The sequence below is a fragment of the Callithrix jacchus genome, chromosome 6 (genome assembly GCF_049354715.1).
Source record: "Callithrix jacchus isolate 240 chromosome 6, calJac240_pri, whole genome shotgun sequence".
Taxonomy (NCBI): domain Eukaryota; kingdom Metazoa; phylum Chordata; class Mammalia; order Primates; family Cebidae; genus Callithrix; species Callithrix jacchus.
The window spans coordinates 141,032,553-141,057,045 of NC_133507.1; the positions used below are offsets into that span (position 1 = coordinate 141,032,553).

General features: G+C 52.0%; 1 protein-coding gene across 10 annotated transcripts; it reads right to left on the reverse strand.

Annotated features, from left to right (window-relative positions):
- Window positions 1–828: 828 nt before the first annotated feature.
- Window positions 829–22,498, reverse strand: PTPRN (protein tyrosine phosphatase receptor type N). Of its 10 annotated transcripts, none has more exons than XM_078328614.1 (23): window positions 22,450–22,498; window positions 20,643–20,693; window positions 20,296–20,409; window positions 17,000–17,096; window positions 15,831–16,092; window positions 15,385–15,739; window positions 14,806–14,949; window positions 14,189–14,223; window positions 13,241–13,515; window positions 12,353–12,439; window positions 11,960–12,039; window positions 11,706–11,770; window positions 10,571–10,789; window positions 9,920–10,120; window positions 9,672–9,819; window positions 9,437–9,510; window positions 9,128–9,205; window positions 8,915–9,034; window positions 6,803–6,969; window positions 2,647–2,700; window positions 2,030–2,094; window positions 1,747–1,820; window positions 829–1,504 (listed from the first exon to the last, which is right to left on the reverse strand). In XM_078328614.1, the coding sequence occupies exons 3-23, from the start codon at window positions 20,303–20,305 to the stop codon at window positions 1,433–1,435; spliced, it is 2,682 nt and encodes an 893-aa protein (XP_078184740.1). In that variant the 5' UTR covers window positions 20,306–20,409; window positions 20,643–20,693; window positions 22,450–22,498; the 3' UTR covers window positions 829–1,432. The 10 variants fall into 10 exon arrangements, with proteins under 10 accessions (XP_078184740.1, XP_035161716.1, XP_035161714.1 ...); XM_035305825.3 differs by having other exon boundaries at window positions 14,806–14,952; XM_035305823.3 differs by having other exon boundaries at window positions 14,806–14,952; window positions 15,385–15,757.
- Window positions 22,499–24,493: the final 1,995 nt, after the last annotated feature.

A 24,493-nucleotide genomic window follows, 5' to 3' on the forward strand; every position in this document is an offset into this window, starting at 1 on the left:
CCTCTTCTCTACTGAAACTAGAACAAATTAGCCAGGCATGGTGGCTCATGCCTGTAATCCCAGCTACTCCCCGGGCTGAGGCAGGAAAATTGCTGGAGCCTGGGAGGTAGAGGTTGCAGTGAGCCAAGATCATGCTACTACACTCCAGCCTGGGTGACACCCAAAACAAAAAAAGAACTGAGAGGAGAGGCATAGAGAGGAGGTTAGTCAGCCAGGTGCAGACTCTAACTCACCTGACAATCTTTTCTTTCTTTTTTTTTTGAGACAGTCTCACTATCACCCAGGCTCGAGTACAGCAGCACGATCTCGGCTCACTGCAAACTCCACCTCCTGGGTTCGAGGGAGTCTCATGCCTCAGCCTCCTGAGTAGCTGGGATTACAGGCATGCGCCACCATGCACAGCTAATTTTTTTGTATTTTTAATAGAGACGGGGTTTTGCCATGTCAGCCAGGCTGGTCTTGAACTCCTGACCTCAGGTGATCTGCCCACCTCTGCCTTCCAAAGTGCTGGGATTATAGGTGTGAGCCTCTGCACCCAGCCACTTTATAATCTTACAAGTTGTGTTACATGTTACACAAGAAAGTTCTGTGCCTCAGTCTTTTCCCCCTATAAAATGGGGCTCGTCATGTAAAGCACTTTGGAGACTGCCGGCCACATAGGAATCCCTGTGGTTCTAAGCTTATGTTCCTGCCCAGGAGTGCCTGACTGCAGCTGGTCCTTTCCTGCTGTGCTCTCTGCACCTCCTGAGAGACCAGCAGGGACGGGCTCCAGACTGAGGCTGGGGTTGGAGTCAGGAACCAGAGCAGACAAACTCGTAGAAGTCTGGGTTGCGGCTGCACAGACAACACACTAACTTTATTCACATTGGTACAAAAGTAGATTTTTCTAGAAATGTTCTCTTGTACCAGAAGGAGAGAGGTTGAGCAGCACATGGTTGGAGGGCGGTGGGAGGAGGCTGGGCATGAGGGCAGGGAGGGCGGAATGCCCAAGTGTGAGTCAAGGAGGCAGGCCCGGGGCTGAGAAGCAGAGAGAGCCGGGTGTGGTGACTCTCCACCCTGTTCTTCCACACTGGAGCGTAGGGGGGCACACACAGACACAGGGAGAGCTCCCAGAACCATGGGAGAGCCATGGGAGAGCCAAGCCAGGGAACACAGGCAGGAGAAGGCTCTGGGTAGAATTGCTGCCCACGTCCTTTCCTCTCCTCCTGGCTGCAGAGCGCCCATGGGACGCCCCGGGCTCTGGGATGCCCTGGGCTCTGGCATACGTGAGGCTGGGCAGGTGTGTCCCTTCTGGCTTCCCCTTCCTGACTCTTCTAGGAAGGGCTGGGCATGCCCAAGAGGTGGCCGGTCAGGCAGTGAGGAGTGGGTACACAGAGATGCCCACACAGGCAAAGGACAAAGGCTGGGCTGCCCACCAAGGGTCCCCAGGGTCTCACTGGGGCAGAGCCTTAAGGATGGCATTCACCTCCTCTGCCACGGCTGTCAGGGCAAATTCAAACTGGTCCTGGGGAAGGGCAGGGGCAGGATGGTCACAGAGAGGCCTGGCCTCTGCTCTGCCCTTGAGGTGGGGGGCTTTCAGTGGGGGTGGAGACCCCTAGGCAGGTCCCCTGGGAGGAGGGGAGTCCTCCTGGAGGAAACGCAGAGGCAGGTGGGAGAGGTTGGCAGCTGCTGCTTTCCCTAGGGTGGCCAAGAAGTGGGTGCTAGGGAAGGGTGGCAGCTGGGGTTGGGGCAGGAAGGTACAGTCACCTTAGAGCGGACAAGGCCAGGCCGCTGGTCACGGACATGCTCCAGAGTGGCAGCGATGTCGATCTCCTTCACTCCTGAAGATGGGGGGGATGGGGCTGCTCAGGGGGTGTCCAGAGGAGGATGGGACCCAGAAAGCCTGGGGCCTCCTTGGTGGGGAGGTCTTGGAGGACTGGGCAGAGGCTGGAGGTTGACAACCTGCTCCTTCCGAGTTCCCAGGACCCTGTGTGCTAGGGAGCCTCTATAAAGGGCCTGGGGGCTGCGGGCACCATGGGAAGCTCCCTACCTTTTGCCATTCGGTTCAGGACCATGTCGATGAGGATGTAGGTGCCGGTCCTCCCTGCACCATCACTGAAACAGGAGTTAATGACAGGTTTAGATTGCAATGCAGCAGAAAGGGGAGGGACAGAGGAGGCCTGGAATGGGGAGGACACTGAGTGACCCATTTGGGTTGGCTTGGAGAGGGTGTGAGTGAGCTGAGGATGAAGGAAAGCTCATAGCACCTGCACGCTGAGACTTGGGCCTTGAGAAGGGGGTCTGTGACCTGTGGGTGTCACTTGAGCAATGGGACAACCAAAAAGGAGAGCCACGGCTCAGCCCTGCCGTGGAGCCAGCAGGAGGGGATTGGATGGGCCTCTCTAGCCTTCAGCAAACTTTTTGTGTACATCAGGGGACAATGGTAAATATTTCCAACTTTGTGGGCCACGTACAGTTTGTGTCACATACTTTTCTTCTTGTTTCTTCACCCATTTAAAAATGTGAACGTGATTTTGGCCATTAAAAACAGGTGGTGTGCTGGAGCCTGCGCCTGCAGTTTGCTGGCACCAAGGGGACAGGCAGGCAATGTGCATAGGAGACACACACAGGGAGTGGGACCAGGGACAGGAAACCCCCTCCACCCACCTGCAGTGCACGATGATGGGGCAGGAGCGGCCCCGGTAGCACTTGTTCACCTTCCTGCAACAAGAAATGGGCGTGAGGGCCAGTGGGCACCGGCTGAGGGAAAGGGAAGCTGAAACGCATGCTGTGGGTCTCTCTTTCCTCCTTTTCTCCCCACCTGCCCAGGGCAGTGGGGGAAGATGGTCAGAGAAAGGAGCCAGGGCTGGAGGCAAAGAGCCAGAGCTAGGGTGGTTGGCACTGGGCTTGCCTTGTCACTTACAAGCTAGGTGCCCAACCATGTGCCTGGAACAACTGAGTTAGCCTCTTTGAGCCTCAGTTTTCTTACCTGTGAAATGGAGGATAATAATAGTAACATCCTTAGGGTTCGCATAATGGCCACATGAGATAACTCACGTAAAGAGCTCAGTGCCAGGTCTGGCACATAGTAGGTGCTCAATACATGGTAGAAATTATTGATGATAATACATCATCATATTAAGAGCCTCCTCTGCCCAAGTCCTGGCTTTCTGGTGACTTCAAAGGTGTCAGTGTTGCTACATCCCTGCTCTGCCCCTCTGCCATCCTCTATGACTACCCAGGCTGTTCTCCTCCCTACTCAGGCTCCAATGGTCCTTACCAGTTGTGACATCAGGCTGCCCTGGGCATAGCGTTCCCTGGGCCAGGGGAGGACAACCCCAACCCCTCAACTTGGGACATAGTGCTACTCCCTGTCTCCTTGGAGCAGACTCACTTCAGCACAGGCATTCTGTGGCTGGCTTATATTCAGACTTGGGGTCCACTTGGACCTCAAACCTTTCTCTGCTGCCCCTGATCATGACTCATTGAGGAGCAGGGGGTTCCATCTCTCAATGGAACCATCTAACCGGCCCTTGTCCCTTATGACCTTTCTGCTTTGGGAGTCACCTGCATATTCCTGATATCCCTGCAGGCCAGAACTAGGGAAAACCTTCTTAGGGGTCGTCAGATCGAAGTCTGGAACTTTGCAGTCCTTCAGCTACAGGGCCAGGTGACTTAGAATGGCTTTATAGGAGTCCATATGGTTTTCTAGCTCACTGGCTGTTATGTCAGAGGGCTGGGGCAGAAGAGCAGTCACAATAGTTGTTTTCACTCACTTAATAATGATAATAGGTAGCATCTTGAATTAACTGAGCCCTTGCTATGTATCAGGCACTTACACTAGATTTTATGTACTTTATCAAATCTTGCAACAATCCTCTGAAGCAGGGGTCCCCAATCCCTGGGCCATGGATGGTGTCAGTCTGTGGCCTGTTGGGAACTGAGCTGCATAGCAGTAGGTGAGTGGTGGGCAAGCGAGTATTACTGCCTGAGCCCCACCTCCTGTTAGATTAGTGGGTACAATAGACTCTCACAGGAGCGTGAACCCTATCGTGAGCTGCACATGTGGGGTATCTAGGTTGCAAGCTCCTTATAAGAATCTAATGTGGCCGGGTGGGGTGGCTCACCCCTGTAATCCCAGTACTTTGGGAGGCTGAGGTGGGTGGATCACAAGGTCAAGAGATCGAGACCATCTTGGCCAACATAGTGAAACCCTGTCTCTACTAAATCTACAAAAGTTAGCTGGGCGTGGTGGCGCTGCCTGTAGTCTCAGCTACTTGGGAGGCTGAGACAGTAGAATCGCTTGAACCAGGGAGGCAGAGATTGCAGTGAGCTGAGATCATGCCACTGCTTTCCAGCCTGGGTGACAGAGCAAGACTGTATCTCAAAAAAAAAAAAAAAAAAAAAAAAAGAAAGAATCTAATGCCTGATGATCTGAGGGGGAGCAGTTTCATCCCCAAACTACCCCGTCTCCAAGCTGTGAAAAAAATTGTCTTCTACAAAACTGGTTCCTGATGCCAAAAAGCTTGGGGACCTCTGCTCTAAAGTATGTGTCATCATCCTCATCTCACAGGTGGGGGACGCCAAGGAACTTGCTCAGGGTCACTTTCTTAGGGTCTCTTTTATTAATTTGTTTTCTTTCTGGGGCATCTTCACCGAACTGCATTTATTTTTATTTATTTATTTTGAGAGGGAGTCTCGCTCTGTCACCCAGGCAGGAGTGCAGTGGCATGATCTTGGCTCACTGGAACCCCTGCCTCCCAGGTTCAAGCGATTCTCCTGTCTCAGCCTCCCGAGTAGCTGGGACTACAGGCATGCGCCATCATACCCAGCTAATTTTTGTATTTTTAGCAAAGACAGGGTTTCACCATGTTGACCAATCTGGTCTTGAACTCCTGACCCCAAGTGATCTGCCCCCCTTAGCCTCCCAAAGCACTGGGACTATAGGCGTGAGCCACTCTGCCCAGCCCCCGAACTGCATTTCTTAACCACCAATTTATTTTTTCTGGATATCTTATGCCAACTGAGTTTACGTAATTCCAGCCTAAAGCAAAAACAGTCTTTTAGCTTATCTATGCAGCCTTTTTTTTTTTTCTTCTTTTTTGAGATGGAATCTTGCTCTGTTGTCCAGGCTGGAGTGCAGCAGCGTGATCTCAGCTCACTGTAACTTCTGCTTCCTGAGTTCAAGCAATTCTCCTGCCTCAGCCTCCTGAGTAGCTGGGATTACAGGTGCCTGCCACAACACTTGGCTAATTTTTGTATTTTTAGTAGAGAAGGGGTTTCACCATGTTGGTCAGGCTGGTCTTGAACTCCTGACCTTGTGATCCACCCACCTCGGCCTCCCAAAGTGCTGGGATTACAGGTGTGAGCCACTGTGCCTGGCCAGCTATCTGTGCAGCGCCCTCACTGCCGCCTTTTTTTCTCTCTTTTTTTTTTTGCAATCAAGTAGATGAAGTGACTGTGCAGCCTTAAAACAGATGCATGCGCTAGTTCTATCAGGATTTTCAAAACGTGGAAAAAAGGAAATAGTTTTGATACCCTGGCACTGCTTTCAAGATGCCTGTGTCTCAGCTCTCAAGGACCCCAGTTAGAAACCGCTGTCCTGAGGTTCAGAAACTATACCCAGGTCCCCACCCCTAGCAGTGCTGCTTTGTCCAGTACCTAGAGACCTCAGGCCTGCTTGGCAAGGGGAGAAGCAGGAGAAGGGTGTGGTGCGGGTGGGCCCCTGCCCCTGGTGGCGGGTTTCCCAACTACCTGTCTGGAGCTGGGAAAGGTAGGGGACGCTGGAGGGCTGACCTGTCTTGGTGTCAGTGTAGGTAAAGGGTAAGTCTCTCGGGTAGCCCCTGTCTAGCCCCACCTGCTCCACTGAGCGCCCCCCTCCCCCAGTCCAGAGATCCTCCCACACTCCTTTTGACAGTCTTTGCCTCTTCCCTGTTCCCCCTGCTCCCCGCTCGGGGTGGTCCCCGGGCCACATGTCCTGTCTGTCCATGCAGCAGCCACACCTGCCAATGATCACTTTTGTGACTATGCAACTGGAGTGAGAATACTAGCTGCAGATCACAAAAATGACGCTGGCAGCTGTGAGGGAGAGAGAGAAAGAGGGGAGAAGGGAGGGAAGAACAGAGAGAGGAGGAGACTCGCAGCGGCAGGAAGAGGGAGGGACGGACAGAGAGGCCGAGAGAAACCGAGATAAACCGGCAGACAGGGAAGGAGGTGGAGAAAAACAAGGGAGAAGGACAGAGAGAAAGGAAGGGAAGCGCGGAGGGAGAAAAGGAGAGAGAGGGAATGGGTAAGGCAGAGACAGAGTGAGGAAGAGATGGGGAGAGAGAAGAGTAAGAAAGAGGAAAGGAAAAAATGAACGACACAAAAAGAGAGGCGGAGAGACGGACAGGGATGAAGGAGGGGAGACGGGCAGGAGGGAGAGAGAGATGGAGTGGGCAGCGATCAACGCAGGACAGGACCTGGAGACGGTGAGGCCGGAGCAAACGGGAAGAGAGGAAGCAGGGGCCCCGAGAGGGAGGGGAGCCAGAAAGCTGGAGGGCCCCCTAGAGGAAGCAGATGGAGGCGAAGGAGCCAGTCCCGCGAGCGTGAGAGGGAGGAGCGGAGCAGCAGCGGCCGGCGCGGAGCTGGCCCACGCGGGGACCGGCACAGCTGGAGCCGCAGGTCTGATTTGAGGGGTGGGACGGTGGGCTCTGCTGGGGGCGGCCAGAGGTCAGAGGCCGAGGCTTCTGGCCCAACCCGAGGCTCCAGGCCGAGCTGGCGGGCGGATCCCTGCTCCGCCCCCGCCCAGGCGGCCCCTCCAGGCGAGGGCGCCCGCGCTCACCTGCGGAAATCCAGCAGGGGCCGCGTGGAGGCCGGGGTGCCCTCTGCCGGCCAGCTGAGGAAGTGGAACTGCGTGAGCGTGCGCGTCTCCTGCGTCTGCACGTTCTTCAGGTAGAAGCTTCGCACCAGGAAGTCCTCGCACCAGATGTGCTCCGACACCAGGTTCACCTGCCCGGCGGGGTCCAGGCCTGAGCGCCGCGGGACGCCCCAGTCCCCGCGTCTAGTCTGCGCGCGCTCCTCGCGGCCTTCTCGGTCTCTCTAACCCGCCCTCGGCCCTCCCAGGCCGGTTCAAATTCTAAGTCCCAGCGGTCCCAGGAACCCTGGGTGCCTGTCACTTATCTACTGCTCAGGACCACTGGTAGCCTTTTGCACCCAGACACAACTGTTGTGAACCTCTCGAGGTCGGACTTTCTCCTTCCTCTTCCTCGCAGGGTCTACCAGAGTGTCTGTGCTACACGTACCATAAACTTGGATGAAATTCTGTAATATTCTCTTCTGATTTTTTTCATTAACCACCAGCAGGACCAATGAAAGGCTTAAAAAAAAAAAAAAAAAAAAAAATACGGGCCGGGCGCGGTGGCTCACGCCTGTAATCCCAGCACTTTGGGAGGCCGAGGCGGGTGGATCACAAGGTCAAGAGATTGAGACCATCTAGGTCAACATGGTGAAACCCCGTCTCTACTAAAAATACAAAAAATTAGCTGGGCATGGTGGCGCGTGCCTGTAATCCCAGCTACTCGGGAGGCCGAGGCAGGAGAATTGCCTGAGCCCAGGAGGCGGAGGTTGCGGTGAGCCGAGATTGCGCCATTGCACTCCAGCCTGGGTAACAAGAGCAAAACTCCATCTCAAAAAAAAAAAAAAAAAAAAAAAAAAAAAAAATACCCCGTCGGCTGGGCACCGTGTCTCACGCCTGTAATCCCAGCACTTTGGGAGGCCGAGATGAGCGGATCTCAAGGCCAGGGGTTCAACACCAGCCTGACCAACATAGTGAAACTCTGTCTCTACTAAAAATACAAAAATTAGCCGGCCATGGTGGCGCGCGCCTGTAATCCCAGCAACTCAGGAGGCTGAGGCAGGAGAATCGCTTGAATCTGGGAGGCAGAGGTTGCAGTGAGCCAAGATCTTGCCACTGCACTCCAACCTGGGTGACAGAACCAGGACTCTGTCTCAAAAAACAAAACAAAACAAAACAAAATTGCAATGTGCTTATTTGATGGGAGATAAATTGCTATTCAGGCTCATGTGCTGATGAGAAGCTTCTGTTTTGTTCTTATTTTGTCTTATGGGGACTCACCTCCCGTTTATCTGAAACCTCTTTCCCCTGCTTGGCCTCTGCCCAGTTCCCCCTCTTTCTCCACCTTTCCACCTAGTCTCTCTCCTAATGAAAAAGTTTGTTTCTGTTTTACATTAATAACATATGTAACTGGTGGTATTTCTTTCTTTGCTTTGGCCACTAGGAAACTCAGAGCTAAATTAGGCTCAATTGAAGTAGGTCTTAATCTCAGTCTTTGAGTATACTTACCTTTCCTGTCTTGTATGCATTTAGCTCTTAGCTTTGTACCTCAGTTTTGATGGTTTTATAGTTTTATTTCTGTGCCTTTATTATGTCTCTATGAATGCTTTTTGGCTCTAGACAGGACACACACACATGTATGTATGTATGTGTGTGAATATATGTGTGTGCATATATGTGTTTATATATATTCATACGTGTATAAATCATGAGCAGGGCCAATAAAAGCCTTTTTTTTTTTTTTTTTAAAGACAGAGTTTCACACTGTTGCCCAGGCTGGCATGATCTCCACTCGCTGCAACCTCTGCCTCCCAGGTTCAAGTGATTCTCCTGCCTCAGCCTCCCAAGTAGCTGGGATTACAGGTGTCTGCCACCACACCTGGCTAATTTTTTGTGTTTTTACAAAAAATACATTATGTTGGCCAGGCTGGTCTTGAACTCCTGACTGTGTGATATGCCCACCTTGGCCTCCCAAAGTGGTGGGATTACAAGTGTGAACCACCACACCCAGCCAATAAAAGGCTTTTTAAAAAGACTGTTGAGTAGTCATCATCTACTGTCCCCACACCCACTGTCCCCTTGCTGTGGGGCCCCGCTGACCTCATATACATGGTAGAGGGAAGAACCCTCATCCGGCCAGTAGCGGTCACACTGCTTGACACCATCCTCCACCAGCGGGGTCAGCATGACGATGACAGTGCAGCCGCTTTCCCACACCATCTAGGACAGAGACCCAGGTGAGCTCCACTCTAACCTCCCTGGGACCTGGCTGGCCACAAGGACCCCGGAGAAGCCCTCCCTTTAAGAACCCACCTGCCAGAAGTCTGCGATGGTATGGGACAGAGGGCCCTGTGTGGCTATGTAGGCTGGCATTCGAGGGTCATGCTCGATCTGGAGGCAGGGAAGATACACCATGAGCCAGTGTGGGAAAATTCACTGTGAATTTTCAAAGCAAGTGGGTCAGGGTCTGAGAAGGCTGGCCATTCCCCCTTTCCTTGCTAGGATATCAGGCCCCACCATTCCAGGGGGTGGGTGGGGTGGGAGGTGACCACAGGGGAATGGAGTGCATAGGGCCAGGTTAATAATGGGACAGAGGTGGGGGCTGGAGTCAGGGCCACTCACAATGGGGCTGGCATTGATGTAATCACTCCGAGAAGGACTGCTTTCCACCTTCAGTTTTATGCGGGCATGGTCATCTGCAAAGACCCACATCTCACCCCAGATGGCTCTCTGGTCATTGGCATCCCGGGACCTCTGCCACTCAGCCTGAGCCAGAAGCCCAATCCCTTCCCCTAAGCCCTCCAGACCTCGCAGCGGAGAGAGGGCTGGGCCGGGCTGGCCAGCAGGGTTCACTCACAGGGCAGGAAGTCAGGATGCCGGTTCTTTTTGATGTTACCCTCCCCCTGCGCAGTGGCACAGGTGTTTGGCTCTGCTTGGTAGGCACAGAGGGCCTGCCACTCCTTGGCCAGGCGATCCCGATTCCGCAGGTGGTCCTCCATGTACGCCTGTGGGGGTGCCTCGGTCTGGCTCTGGCCCACACAGCCAGCCTGGTCTCTCCTGCCATCCCATTCCCTCACCCACTCGGGGCCCAGGCCATGTCCTGACCAGAATCATGTGTCCCGTGGAGATGTCCATGTTGGCTTGGGCCGGCTCCTCGCACCAGGACGGGGTGCTGCTGTGGGAGCTGGGGCTGGCCTGGGCCACATCGCTGAACTGGGAGGACACGCTGCTCACCCGAGAAGGCTCTGGCGGACCCTCTGCCCTGGTGAACAGGGACTTTGTGGCCATGTGCTGGCGGCACAGGTCCTAAGGAGGAAGAACCAGGTGAGGTCCAAGAGTCCCCTGCAACTTTCAACAGGGCCCTGGGTTCAACGGTGGGCTCCTAGACTTGTCCTTGACTGAGTTTCAGTGAAACTCACCTCCTCTGGGGTAGGGTCTTCTGCCTGGCCCTGGTCCTTTTCAGGGTTGTTCTACTTGGGTGGGGCTAATGTCAGCCTCAGACATGATAGAGTGGAATCCCAGAACCCCAGAAGCACCACACCAAGAAGAACCTTAGGCATCATATGCTCCCAGCTCCCACCCATTCACAAAGGCCCCCACTGTACTCCCTCCCACTGGGGCTTCTCCAGCCTCCACTGGACCTTCCCAGGGATGGGGGCTCACTCTCCATTCAATTCCTACCCTCCCTCCATGCAAGACAGAGACTCCCAACCTCCTTGCATTTCCTCTATTCAACCAGCTTCTGGGGCTGCACACCTGGTACTCAAAGGTAGTGTCACCATGGGCCCCCTCAGGCCCCAGGGCTGCCAGGCGCTCCTTGTCCCGCTGCCGTGCGTGCTGCCGCACACACAGAGCCACAGCCAGAGCCACCAGCAGCCCGGCCACGCCTGCCAGGGCCACCAGAGTGAGCAGCACTGAGTGCATGGGAGAGGTGCCGTGCGCGGTCTGGGGAAGGACTGCGGCTGCCTCCTCCCTCTGTGGGAACAAGGCTAGAATCAAGGGAGGCAGTGGCATGGGGAGATTTCGGAGCTGTTCCTCAGCCCCGTCCCATGCCACACTCCCTGTTAGGACATCTCCTGGAAGAAAGCTGGGAGTATAGGGGGATGGTGGGATAGCCGGACGGGCTCAGATTCTGCTTCTCAATCCCCATCAGGTCAAGTCAACCACACCACAGAGCCCGAGGAGTGTTTGCATTTAAAAATAGACAGAGAAGCAGACAGAGAACCCTAGGAATTGAATTGTAGGATGTGAGGCACCAGTGTTGCATGCAGAAGACAAGGATATTTTGAGTGTAGGCCGGGCGTGGTGGCTCACACCTGTAATCTCAGCACTTTGGGAGGCCAAGGCAGGCAGATCACCTGAGGTCAGGAGTTCGAGACCAGGCTGGCCAACATGGTGAAACCCCGTCTCTACTAAAAATACAAAAAATTTAGCCACGTGTGGTGGTGTGCGCCTGTAATCCCAGCTACTTGGGAGGCTGAGACAGGAGAATCGCTTGAACCTGGTAGGCAGAGGTTGCAGTGAGCGGAGATTGCACCACTGCACTTCAGCCTGGGAGATTAGAGTGAAACTGTCTAAAACAAACAAACAAAACTTATTTTGAGTATAATGTGCTTTCTGTGCAAGGTTTTCCCTTGGAATTTGGAGACTTCCCTCCAGCTGGCTAAGGGTGGCTCAGCTAGTTCTCAGGCCTTTCTTGCAGGGAGGGGACACCTGCGCCATCTGCTGGTCAGAAAGAGAACTGCAGGGGGAGGGACTGCTTGGGCGAAGGCCGCCCCCAGCAAGCCGGGCACAGGTTTCAGCTCCAGTTCTCCCCTCTAGTTCACCTCCAGCTCTTGTGGACAACATCAGCCCTCTGGGGGCCTTGACTGATTCTCCAGTTAGCGCATACCTGTCCCACTCCTGTCTGCAAGATTTGGAGCCCTGTCTGTGCTTCCAGTTCAGACTTCACCAGCCCTGCAGGGAGGACGCAGGTCAGATTCGCTCCAGCCCCGTGTGGTCTCCACCCTCTGTCTTGCTCTGCCAAGCGGCAGGCAGGGCCCATGTGGGCCAGGAACATTCAAGGGGGGATCAGCCACAGGCCTGGATATATCCTCTTAGGAATGGGGTTGGGGCCAACCCTGGAGTTGAGGTCGCGGTATTTACCTGCTTGTTGGGTCACATCCGCCAAAGACAGGTTCTGCTCATTGTGCCGGATGCGGAAGGTGAGGGCTGGTCCCACCACACTGCCAGATAGGAGCTATGTTACTGCCTTCTCCACCCTAGACCGCAGACTCCAAAAGAGGCCAGCTCCGGCCCCCTCCCGATTAGAGGATGGGGCTGGAGCAGATCCGGGATGCGCTACAAGGGTATCTGAGGCAAGGAAGATGCTGGGTGGGGCCAGTAACGGGCTGGGTGTGGCTGTACCTTCAATACAGCTGGGAGCATCCCTCAGCTCAGACCTTGTCTGCCCTTCCTCCCCCAAGCCCCTCCAGCCACCTCCTGGCTCAAGCTGCCTTCTAGATCTTGGCCACTGCCCCAGCAAGATGCCAGCCTCACCTGATGTTGATGAAGCTGCCTGAGGACATGTGCACATGCTCAGCCAGGATCTCCAGCAGCTTCACTCCTGCAGCCAGGCTCAGGGGCCTGGAGATGGGAGAAGGCAGAGGAAGGAAAGTGGGGCAACCCTCAGTCACTTTCTTTGATGTTGTTTTGAGATATAGTCTGGCTCTTCTTGCCCAGGCTGGAGTGCAGTGGCACGATCTCAGCTTATCGAAACCTGTGCCTCCCGAGTTCAAGCCAATTCTCCTGCCTCAGCCTCTTTAATAGCTGGGATTACAGGTGCGTGTCATCACACACGGCTGATTTTTGCTATTTTTAGTAGAGATGGGGTTTCACCATGTTGGTCAGGCTGGTCTCGAACTCCCAATCTCAGGTGATCCGTCTACCTCGGCCTCCCAAAGTGCTGGGATTACAGGCGTGAGCCACTGTGCCTAGTCATGTTTTGTTTGTTTGTTTTTGAGACAGAGTGTCACTCTTGTCACCCAGGCTGGAGTGCAATGGCACAATCTCAGCTCACTGCAACCTTTGCCTCCTGAGTTCAAGTAATTCTCTTGCCTCAGCCTCCCGAGTAGCTGGGATTACAGGCACCTGCCACCACATTTAGCTAATTTTTAAATTTTAAGTAGAGACAGGTTTTCACCATGTTAGCCAGGCTGGTCTCAAACTCCTGACCTCAGGTGATCTACCCACCTCAGCCTCCCAAAGTGCTGGGGATCCAGGTGTGACCTGACTGAATCACTTTCTTAAAACAGGTCACTCCAAGGGCACAGAGCAGCCTGCCACTTCCCTGTCCCTACACATCTGGATTTCTGCTCTCTGCTTCTGGGTAGGCAGGCCAGCCCAACTCTCAGCTGACTGGAAGGCTTCCCAGGATGCAGCCCTTACTTCTGGTCAGTGACAATGTAGCCATATTCCTCTGCTGCTGGCTGGGCTGAGGGCTGTCCTGCCACTGTGGGCTGGCTCTGGCCCAGTGGACTTTTCTTCTCCAGCAGGACAGGTGTGGCGGGGGGTCTGGCAGCTTCGGGAAGCTCAGAGGAGACAGGGCTTGGCACCTGCTGGACTTCACTGGAGGTGGGGCTGGCAGTGGGGTATCCAGGCATGGAGGGTGTGGGGGGTGGAGGCTCTGCTGTGTCTCTGCCCTCCACTGGCCCCTCCATTGTCTGTTCAGAAGAGAGGGTGGAGGTGTGCATCTGGACAGTGCTGGGGGAAGGGGTGCCCTGGACTCTGAGCTTTCCACAGTGGAGCTCAGGACCTGCTTTTAGCTTTCTACCCTCGGGGACTACTGCAGTGCTGGGTACAGAGAGGACACCAGATCATGTGAGGCAAGTGCATGCATGAATGAATAAAGGGTTGCATGATTGAAAATGGTCTGTTCTAATCCACAGAATGGGGCTGGAGAGGGAAACCTCTGCAGCCAGAGAAGTTGGGGTAGAGGATGAACAGGCAGGCAGTGGTTTCTAGACTTCTGTTTAGCCACAGAGTCTTAGAACTCCAACACACGAAACGGAAAGAAGCAGAGCTCCTCCAGCTATGGAAGCTCAGGAAGGGCTCCCTGATCGAAACTTCCCTCCTTCCCTAGGAATCCTCAGAGAATGGTGTGAAATGATTGCAGTGAAAAGATCAATGAATTAAGAATTCGGTTTCCTAGCCCCAGTTCTGCCATCAACTTGATGCGAGATCTTAGGTAATGACTTGCAGTCTCTAGGCCTTGGTTTTCCCCAAAATGAGGGGTGGGAGGATACGGATTCTGGGTCCTGAATTTGAGATCTAGGTTTGTCAAGGGGGTGTGCTGCCATGGGGTGATGAGGAGTCAAGGAGGTGCTGGGGACTCACTTTCTTGATATCAGCTCCAACATTTACAACCCCTCCTGTGAGACAGGAAAAACAAGAGTCTGGAAAAATGGCCATGGCCAAGGTCCCCACATCACAAGTGGGAGAAAGGGCCAGAACCCCCGAGCCTGGTACATTTGCTGTGGTCTTCTTCCTCAGTCAGTGACCAAGACCCTGTTACTAGTCTCACCCTAAGCCTGGCCTCATTCATCTTTGCTTCCTCCTCCCAACTCCCTCTGTCATTGACCATCTCTCTCAAAGCTATTCTTTGCTCATCTCTACCTATCAATTACTGCCTTCTTAGCATTGGCTAAGCCCATTTTTACACCCTCATTGTCACTGATTCACCTTTCCTGATGCCTCCTTTTCCCTGCTCACACCCTCCGTTGGCTGCTTTTTCCATTACTTTCACCCTCTAGTCTTTTCCTGATCTAATTCCTCAGCTCACCACTCTACCCCCTTGCTCCCACCTTACTGGTAATAATCCTATCTCTCAAAGGAACTCTCTCTCCCTAGGCCTGACTCTTCCCTTCCAGGCTACTCCATGCGGTCTTGAGGTGGGGCAAGAGGCATCCACGGAGCTGGGTGATGCTGGTCCCTCCCTCTGCCTGGACACTCACCTGGATTTCTTCCTGCACCATTGGGCAGTAACTGCAGTAGGGTCAGGAGTGTGGAGAGCTGCTCAGGAGTCAGCTGACGGGTCAGCTGACGCAGCTCTACCCCGTAGCCTGCCAGCACAGCGGCCAGCCTCTGCAGAGCCACATCTGCTGGGAGCCAGACACAGAGCTTAGGGTTGATTGTGGGGCGAACTTGTGGGATGCAGGGGGGTGACTCAGGGTGGGAGGGGACTAACACATTAAGTACTCTTCCCAAACACCAGGACACTAAAGGTTGCCCTCCCCTTCCCAGCCCTTGTCCACACGTTAGGGAAAAGGTCTTCCCCGGGGCCCAGACCAAACTTCAGGACATTTTGGCTCTCCTTCCAGTGGAGAGTCACTCCCCACGGTGTTCCCATTCCCTACGGTGTCCCCACCACTTCCTTAGTGCCTGGCATGGAACAGCTTATCATTAGACATTCCTTAAATGGATGAATGACTTTTAAGGACAAGTTAACAAATGCATGGATTATCAGGGAGGGTCCCCACCATGGTTCCCCCAAACAGCTCCCACAGGGAGGTGGATGCTGAGGACTTTGTTACCTGGTTGCACTGCTGGGGAGGCAGGCTTCTCTCTGTGGCCCCCTAGTCCATCCTTCTCGTAGCCCCCTGGGGAGTCCTCTGCCTGGCTGCTGCCCCCTTGCTCTGGCAGCCTTGGCATCCTGACCCTGCTGGGCGTTGGCAACTCCTGGGCCAGATAGAGCAGCCCGGAGTCCTGAAAAAGCTGGGCAGGTGAAGGCCCTGGAAGGTCCCCATAGGAGTGGCCAGGGGAGTCCCCATATATGCCTTTGGAGGCAGTTCTGCTGAAGAGGGCAGGGGCTTCAGCCTTGGGCAGGGGACTGACACTGACCACCCCTGAGGAGCCTTCTGAGACCCGGGAACCATCACGGGAGCCAAACTGTGGAAAACCAGAGATCTGGGTAAGAGCAGAAGTCAGGGCTGAGGGACTGTGGGACTGCAGTTAGGTGGTGCCAGAGTCAAGGGCTTACCTGGTGGAACAGGTAGGGTTGCAGCAAAGCAGGTTCATAACTCAGGGCAGAGTGGGGAGGCTGTGGGGGCAGCAGCAGATGCTCCAAGAGAGGGGGCAGCAGCTCAGCCTGCAGAGGGGACAGAGAGGAGCTGGCCCCAGCTCCACCCCTGCCCATTGGTGGTTGTGGAAGCCGATGCTGAGCAGCAGGGGCGGAGCCGGTGGGGATGTCCTGTAAAAGCAGCTCTCCAGTGGGACCAGGTCTCCTGGGTGCCAAGCCAGACCTGGAGGGGAAAGCAAAGTGTGTGCGCTGGAGCAGGGGGAAGGGTATAGAGAGCCTAAGAGCCTATAAGGCAGAACTAGATGGGGCCAGGCAACCTCAGTGGTTAAGAGCAGGCCTGACCTCTTAAGAGACTGAGTGACCTCAGGGGAAGAGAGATGGGCTGGGTGGGCATGGGGAGGGACCAGACGGCCAAGCGGAGAGCAGAGGTATCTGCTTCTCTGGTGAGCATGGCTGGATCTCTGGAACAGCTGCAAAGGCTGGTGAATCATGAGGCTGGGGATGGAGAAGGGACACACAGGAGCAGGGGAAGGCAGCCAGGAACTTCTCTAGATGAACCGTGGCTGCAGCTGTCCCCGTTGCCCCTGTGTGCCATGTCCCCACACCTGGCCCTCCAAGTGTATGTCCAAATATTCAGGATTGCTCCTCCACCCCCCGTCCCCCGCCACTATGCTGTCTTCATCCTGGTATCATCATCTGAGCTCCATAAACCTCATTTATTTTTCCTCTGCTTTGCAGAGTCTTTTTGAGGTCCTAACCACAAAAAGATGATGGTGCCTCCTGCCATACAGAAATTCATATAGTAATGAAACTGAATATTGACCAACTTCAGTCCAACGCAATTCTAATCTCTCCCTTGATGACTACATTGATGCTTTTTAAAAAGTATCCAATGTCAAGGTTTTTCAAAACATTGAAAACATGCCCCTGTTTTTCTGGATCCCTAGAGATGAGCTAAGCTCCTGTTGGCCATGGGAGCATGTCAGAGAGTGAGCATTCCTGCATCTGTTTGCCTGTGCCCCAGCATGCTGGCCTTGGTGCCCACTTTCTTCCCCTTCCCTCCATCTATTAGGATGACCAGAGGTTCATCAGCCTCACCATTGCTAGAGTTGTCAAGAAAGGCTGCCTACCTGTCCCTTGGACGGGGTTCTGGGAGTCGAAGCCTGGGGATACGTTCCATCTCCTGGGAGATCACATACTGGGTGAGGTCATCATGCCAGGACAATCCTGTCAGGAAAAGGGATAGGGTAAGTTGGTTCGGGAGTCTGAGGATCCAGTAATGGGGCCCACTGGGGATCAGAACTGTACCCTCTGCCCTGCAGCTTGTGGGGTTTGTCAGAGTAGAGAGACAAACCCAGTGGGTGATCTGAGCTGTCCTCTTCCCACCCTCAGGTACAGCTATTGGAGCCAGACTGCCTGAGTTTGAATTCTGCCTCTGCTACTGATGAATTGTGTAACCTTGGGCAAGGTGCTGAACCTCTCCAAGCTTCAATTTCCTCGGCTATAAAATATCCTAGGATTATTATAATTAAAATAACATATATACACATCAAATGGTTAGAATAGTGCCTGTCATGTCATGAACTTTTAACAAATGCCATTACTACAATTATTATTATTATTGTTCTTTATGTTGACACTGAATCTCAACTTCCTCTGTTTATAAAGTGGAAACAATACATATTTCAGGGAGCTGTTGTGAATAATCAAGTGTGATCAGGGAAATCAAAGTGTCTAGAAAACTCTAAAGCACAATCCACATGTTTTAAACACGTATAATCATTCTCATTGTCATCATCATCATAGTCGTCAGTATCATCATCTTATTCAGAGACAACTCTCCTATTTGACTCTTTTCCCCAAAAAACTCTGCTGTTAGGATAGGTTAGTCACTTGTTCTAAAGGAATAATTTCCCACTTTCCACCCTCATCCTTTCTTCTCTGTTTCTGGATTTATAATCTATGCTGTTCTTAACTTGTATTCTGGCATCTACCAACATCCACATCTGCCTCCTTGCTTCTTAACATTAGATGAGCTGTTTGTGTTCCTATTTAAAGCCAGTTCCTCTGTTTGAGCACTAGATTTCATCCGCTCTCACCTACTCAGGAATATTCTCGCAATTCTCTCCTCTTTCCTACATAATTTTCTTTGTTCTCTGCTGAATTATGCTGAATTATTCACATCATTCCCATGCAGATAATATGCACTTTCTTCCATCTTAAGAAAAATACTGCTTGATCCCACATTCCTCGATAGCGATCACTCCATTTCTTTGCAGCAAGACTTCTAGAAAAATTTCCCTACACTGGGTGTATCCAATTCCTTTCTTTCTGTTCCCTCTTAATCCACCCTATTCAGGGTTTTATTCCTAACTATTCTACCAGAGCTGCTCTCGTCAAGATCGCAAGTGATTTCTGCATGTCCAAATCTGGTGGTCAATTCTCATATCTAATTTTACTTTTCCCGTAATCATCATTTGACACTTGGTCACTCCTCCTCCTTGATACACTTTATTTTGGCTTCTAGGACACTGAACACTGTTGTTTTTAATTCTACTCCACTGGCTTCCCCTCCTCAGTCTCCCTGAGAGGAGATTGATGGTTCCCCTCTTTTTCCTGGTCCTCTTAATAGAATTATCTAGGACTTAATCTTTGGTCTTCTTCTTCATAGACACTCAATCCTTTAGTTATCTCATCTACCTCGTGGGTTTAATCAACATTTATATGCCAAGGAATTTCAAATTTGTAACTCTACTTGAGATCCCTCTCTCTCAGAATCCAGTCTTATATATTCAACTTGCCACTTCACTTGATTAGACATCTTAAACTCAGCGTATTCAAAGCTGAACACCTCTACCAAGTTGATCCATTTGCAAGTTTCCACATTATAATTAGTGACATCTCCCCTGATTCAGTTATTCAGTAAATAAAGCCTTTGACTCCTGGCCAGGCGAAGTGGCTCATGCCTGTAATCCCAGCACTTTGGGAGGCCAAGGTGGATTGATTACTTGAGGTCAGGAGCTCAAGACCAGCCTGGACAACATGGTGAAACCTTGTCTCTACTAAAAATACAAAAATTATCCAGGAGTGGTGGAACATGCCTGTAATGTCAGCTACTTGGGAGGCTGAGGCAGGAGAATCACTTGAGCCAGGGAGGCAGATGAGATTGCATCACTGTGCTCCAGCCTGGGCGACACAGCGAGACTCCATCTCAAACAACGACAACAGCAAAATCCAATAAAAACACCTTTGACTCCTCTCTTTATTACCATATCCAATATTTCATGAAATAATGCTGACTACCTTAAAAATAAATGCAGAATTCTGTCATTTTTCATTCCTTCCCTGCAATCACCCTGGCCCAATCCATATTCACCTCTTATCTGAGTTCTTGTGGTAGTTTTTGTTTGTTTGTTTTAGTAAAGTGAAAGGAAGTTTATTAGAGAAGTGAAGAATGGCTACTCCATAGACAGAGCACCTTATTGTGGTAGTTTTGAATGGTCTTCCTCATCAACTCTTGACTCCATATATTCTATTCTCATTACAGCAGCAAAAGTGATGCTTGTAAAGGGTAAGTCAGATCATGTGCACCTATGCTCAAAATCTTGTAATGGTTTCCTTCTTTACTCAGAGTAAAGCCAATGTCCACACATTCCCCTACCCTTCACCTACCTGACTGCACTTTCTGCTCTTCTCCATAATCCTCTTCAGTCTCCTGGCCTCTATGTGTTCTTCAGACTTGTGCTTTTGCCCTAGCTGTTTGGTCTGCCTGAAATACTCTTCCCCTAGATAACCTGACAAACTCCCCCACCTCCTTAAAAAGTCTGTTCAAATTTCAGTCTCAATAAGTTCCACCTGACCACCTGACTTAACACTGTAGCTTTCTACCTCACCATTTTGATCCCTTTATCATGCTGTAATATTCCATGCCATTTATCATCTTCTAAGACACTATATATTTTCTACCTTTTATAGTGTGTTTCCTCCCCTTATCCCCCAAATATAACTCTAGCAAGCAGAGATCTTTGTTTTATTCCCTGATACATGCCAAATACCTAAAATTATGCCTGCTACATAGTTAGTACTCAATAAATACTTGTTGAATGAGGAATTGGGTGAGTGGAATATTATCCTGGCTGAGGAATACAGTGTTCTTGTCTCTGTAGCACTCAGTGCCAGGGAGAGGAACTGGTCCTAAGGAAGCTGGCCTTCCACTGGCTTCTTCTAGAAGCCTCCTCTGGGCTTCTCCAGAGAGTCTAAATGTGAATAGCTGATCTCTAGGGTTCCACTTCTCACTCCAGCAAGATCTGGGAAGATGAGGCTCCAGCAGTGGGTGTGTTAAAAATGTTCCTTGAAGAGAAATGCTCTTCCCCACCCATAACTAACCAAGTTCCAATCTCTCTCCTCCAACACACCCAGACCTCACCTTGGGACATGAGTTGTCGGAGCACACTTTGTAAGCGTTGGAGAACTGGGGAAGTGACTTGCAAAAGGGGCCGGGCCTGCCCCACTCCCACCTGGCACTGTCCAAACAAGCCATCTAAGGGCACAAAAGTGGTGTCAGCAGGAGGCTTGAACAAGAGGCCTTTTGAAGTCCAGGTTGCAAATGAACAGTATTCTCTTCACCTCCTCCCCTACCTCTCCTCCTCCAGGCAAGTCCTCCTTCTTCTCAAGCCCAGTAGCCCTCTTCCTTTCTGGCCTTCTCTCCCTTTCCTGCTTTTTATTGCCCATCTTCCCCCCATCTTGTCAGTTCTACACTTGGGCCTCACTCACCCTGAATACAGACTTCGAGGTGAGAGCAGAGCCTGTGGTCAAATAGACAGCCTGTAGAGGAACAGGTGAGCAGAGGCTCAGACACCCACACACAGAGAATGGGCAGATGGGTGGACAGGCTGGGAAAGGGGGAAGCAGATGCAGTTTATTCTTTCATTCTAAAGAAGGCCTTAAGCTGGGAGGAGAGTAAAAATCAGGCCTAAAATTCTTAAAAGGAAGCATGGGATCTAGTTTTGGATTTGAAGAATTTGTGAGTCTGGATCCTTAAAAGCGTCTGTTTACTTAACTGAGTGATAGGGAAGAAACCTTCCAGGTGCAGGGAGAAAGAAGTGGTGGAGAATAACATACTTGTCTGTCCTCATAGAATTACTGTAGGAGAAATTTTGGCCAAATTTTGAGAGAAAGGGGAATTTCATCCCCAAATATCCAAAAGCATCCTATAATAGCCTGGAACCCAGAAGAGGTGGAAACCCTAGCACACTTCGCCCGGTCGGGGGAAAGCGGGTATGGGAGGGGGTCTCTAAGGCAGCTCTCCCGGCGCTGTCCCGGGCCGCTGGCGCTGTCCGCGGTGCTGAAGTTCTGAGTCTGGCGCCGCCAGGGGCTCGCCTGGAGGCGGTTACCAGAGAGGAAGGGGTCACAGAACGAGGACTCTCCGCAAGACCTGAGCCCTCCGTTCTATTCTGCCAACCCACAGCGTCACAGGAAGTACTCTGTCTCTCGGGCCTCCAAGCCCGGCTGGGGAAAGAGGGCGCCAGGCGGCGAGGCTGCGCCCCTTCCCCCACGCACCACCCTCCTACCCCCACCCTCCGCCCGTGAGTCAGCGCTGACTGTCTCTGTCCGCACAGATGTGAGTCAGCACCAGGCCCGGCTGTGGGGAGGGGGACAGGAGAGGACCCTCCCCTCTTTATCCTCTTCTGCCCCCTCCCCGTGCTGTTCCCTGTTACGGGAGATCACATCGCTGCAATCGGCCTCTCTAGGCTTACGGAGAAACCCTGGCCTCTCTCTCGGCCCAGCTAGGACCTTATGCCTGCGGCCCAGGCTTCCACTGCCCAGGGATCGCCGTTCCCTCACCCTCTCCGCCACATCCCCGCCCCCTCCCATTCAGTGCCTGTCACTACTCCCCTGGCGCCTCGGCGCAACTGGCTTCTCCTGGGGTCTCGCAGTCGGTCTCTAAGTCCCTCTGTCCACAAGCACCCCGTGTCCTCCCGAACCTGCAGTCTTCCCCGGAGCCCAATTCTCTTAGGTCCCGCCCCCGTATTCCCAGCCCCACCTCCAGGCCTACGCCCCTTTCCTCCCAGACGCCCTCTCACCCTCCTCTGTCGCCTGACTCCCCCAACCCATATTCTCCCTAAGCTTTCTGACACTTCACCCCCACCACCACCCAGTTTCCCTCCTGGCCCCAAGCTGCCCACCCCACCCCCCCCCCACCAGCCAGCCCAAGTTTCCTCCTGACCGTGGGCACTAATGGCGCTGCAGCCCCCCGGGCGGCTGCTCAGGAGCAGGAGGCAGAGGAGCAGCCGGAGACCACCGGATCCCCCGAGACCCCCAGGCCGCCGCGGGCGCCGCATCCTTCCGAGCTCCGGGCGCTCGCTCCCGGGCCGGAGCCGCAGCGACGCTGGCGGGAGCCTGAAGGAGGGGCCGAGGCGGAGCCTGCCGCTACCCACCCCGCTATGAGGCGGGGTCTACATGCCCCCCTTGCTGCAACTCTGCCAAACGCAGGCGGATGCTGACGACACCTCCACCCCCGGCTCGTAAGCTAATTTGCGTCACATATGGCGTAAGAGCCCTGTCGGAGCGGGGGACCTACCCAGCCCATCCCTCCTCCGTCAAATACTAGGCTCCTCGCTAGAATTCCCACTCGGCCCCACCCCTTTTTGACCTGTAGCCCTCTTCTAGGACCACGACCTCTACGTGGGCGAAAATGCTCGAGTTGGGTGGGGGCCAGGAAAGGGAGGTGAGTCCAGAATGATAAACCCGAAGAGGAGAAGCAGAAAGTGGGTAGAATAAGTACTCTTACTCATTGTCATTGATGGTACTAGTGTCTTCCTTAAGAAGAAATGGACAGACGTTTGTGCCTGGATTCCAGTTCTAGCAGGGCACCTACTAAGGGTATGGTCTTGGGCAGGTTGTTTAACTTGTCTGCCTCCAAGTTTCCTGATCTGCAAAGGGGAGGTGCCTGCCTCAGACAGTGCCAATAGTACCTGCCTCACAGGATGGTTGTGAAGATTTTGTCAGTTACGTGCCTGGACTGGTGCATACTACATGCTGTATACATATTAGCTTTTGTCATTAGTATTTATTTATTTATTTACTTACTTACTTTGGATGGAGTCTTGCTCTGTCTCCCAGGGTGGAGTGCAGTGGCATGACCTTGGCTCACTACAACCTCTGCCTCCTGGGTTCAAGCCATTCTTCTGCCTCAGCCTCCCTAGTAGCTGGGATTACAGGCATACGGCACCTTGCCCAGCTAATTTTTGTATTTTTAGTAGAGACGGGCTTTCACCATGATGGCCAGGCTGGTCTTGAACTCCTGACCTCAGGCGATCCAACTGCCTCAGGCTTCTAAAGTGCTGGGATTACAGGCGTGAACCACCATGCCTGGCCTCCTTATTAGCTTTGACTCTCCTTTCTTCCTGGGCCACCTTGAGCCTGTCCATCATATTACGGTTTCTGCCTGCAAAATACATCTTCCATCAGTCCACTTCTGCCCGTCCTCACTACCTGAACTAAAACACTGTGCTTCTTCATCACAATCACTGCAACAATCAGCTAACTGGTCTTTTGCTTCCACTCTTGTCACTCAATAAGTGGGGGAGTGAGCTTCTTAAGTTCAAATTTGATCTCCTTACTCTCTCCCTTTCCAGTAAAATAAAATAAAAAAAGGACAGAAGTGCATAATGAATATTTACATACTCATCTATACTTAATTGTTACTGATGTTTTACCACATTTGCTTCTTTTTAGTATTTGAACATGAATGATAGACATCATGACATTTCCCTTCTAAAGGTTTCATTATACATCTCCAAGATGTAAGGACGTTTTCCTCCATAACCTAAGTGCCATTATGACACCTAACAAAATTTACAATAATTCCCTAATATCATTTTAATGCTCAGTTCATATTCAAGTCCCAGGTTATTTCCCCCAAAATGCCTTTTCTTTTCAGGTGTTTTCTTTAAAATAGCAGTCAGTTAAGGACAACCATTGCCTTTGTTATGTTTCTTAATTCTCCGTAAATTGGAATAGACACCGTCTCCTGTCTCCTGTCACTCATTTTGACATTGTCATGTTGAGAGACCGGGTCAATTTTTCTTTAGAGCCCTTCTTCTGAGTTTATCTGATTGTTTCTTCATGTTGCATTTCTCTGTATTTCTCCAGTGTACAACCTGTATATCACCTGTATTTCCTATAAAAGAGAAGTTATATATGAAGTCTTGATTGGGTCAAATTAAAGAATTTCTAAAGCAAAGTGTCTCTCATTGCATTTCAGGAAGTACATGATGTCTGACTGTTCCATTAGTGATGTTAAAATTGATCACTGGTTTAAGGTAGAGACAGCCAGATCTCTGTATATAAAGGTGTGTTTTTCTAATGTGACCAGCATGTAATCCTTGGATGATACTTTGGCTCTGTGAGACTATCTAGTTCCTCATCAACTTTTCACCTAATGGTTTTACTATTCATTGGTGATTGATCCTTGACTAAATGATTTCATTAGAGGTTACACAATGGTTATTTTTATAATTCTTTCATTCCATTTACATTTATCAACTCATTTTATTTTGTAGAGAAGGGCTTTCTCTCATCACCTGGGTTTAGTTTACACTAAAAGACAATTCCAACTGGAA

Bases quoted from the DNA above. Each gene is read 5' to 3' on its own strand.
- PTPRN (XM_008999539.5), bottom strand. From the start codon at position 22,210: ATGCGGCGCCCGCGGCGGCCTGGGGGTCTCGGGGGATCCGGTGGTCTC. The intron at 20,694-22,095 runs GTCAGGAGGAAA...GTTCCTCTACAG, and splicing joins CAGCGCCATTAGTGCCCACG to GCTGTCTATTTGACCACAGG. The intron at 9,820-9,919 runs GTCAGGACATGG...GCACCCCCACAG, and splicing joins CCACGGGACACATGATTCTG to GCGTACATGGAGGACCACCT.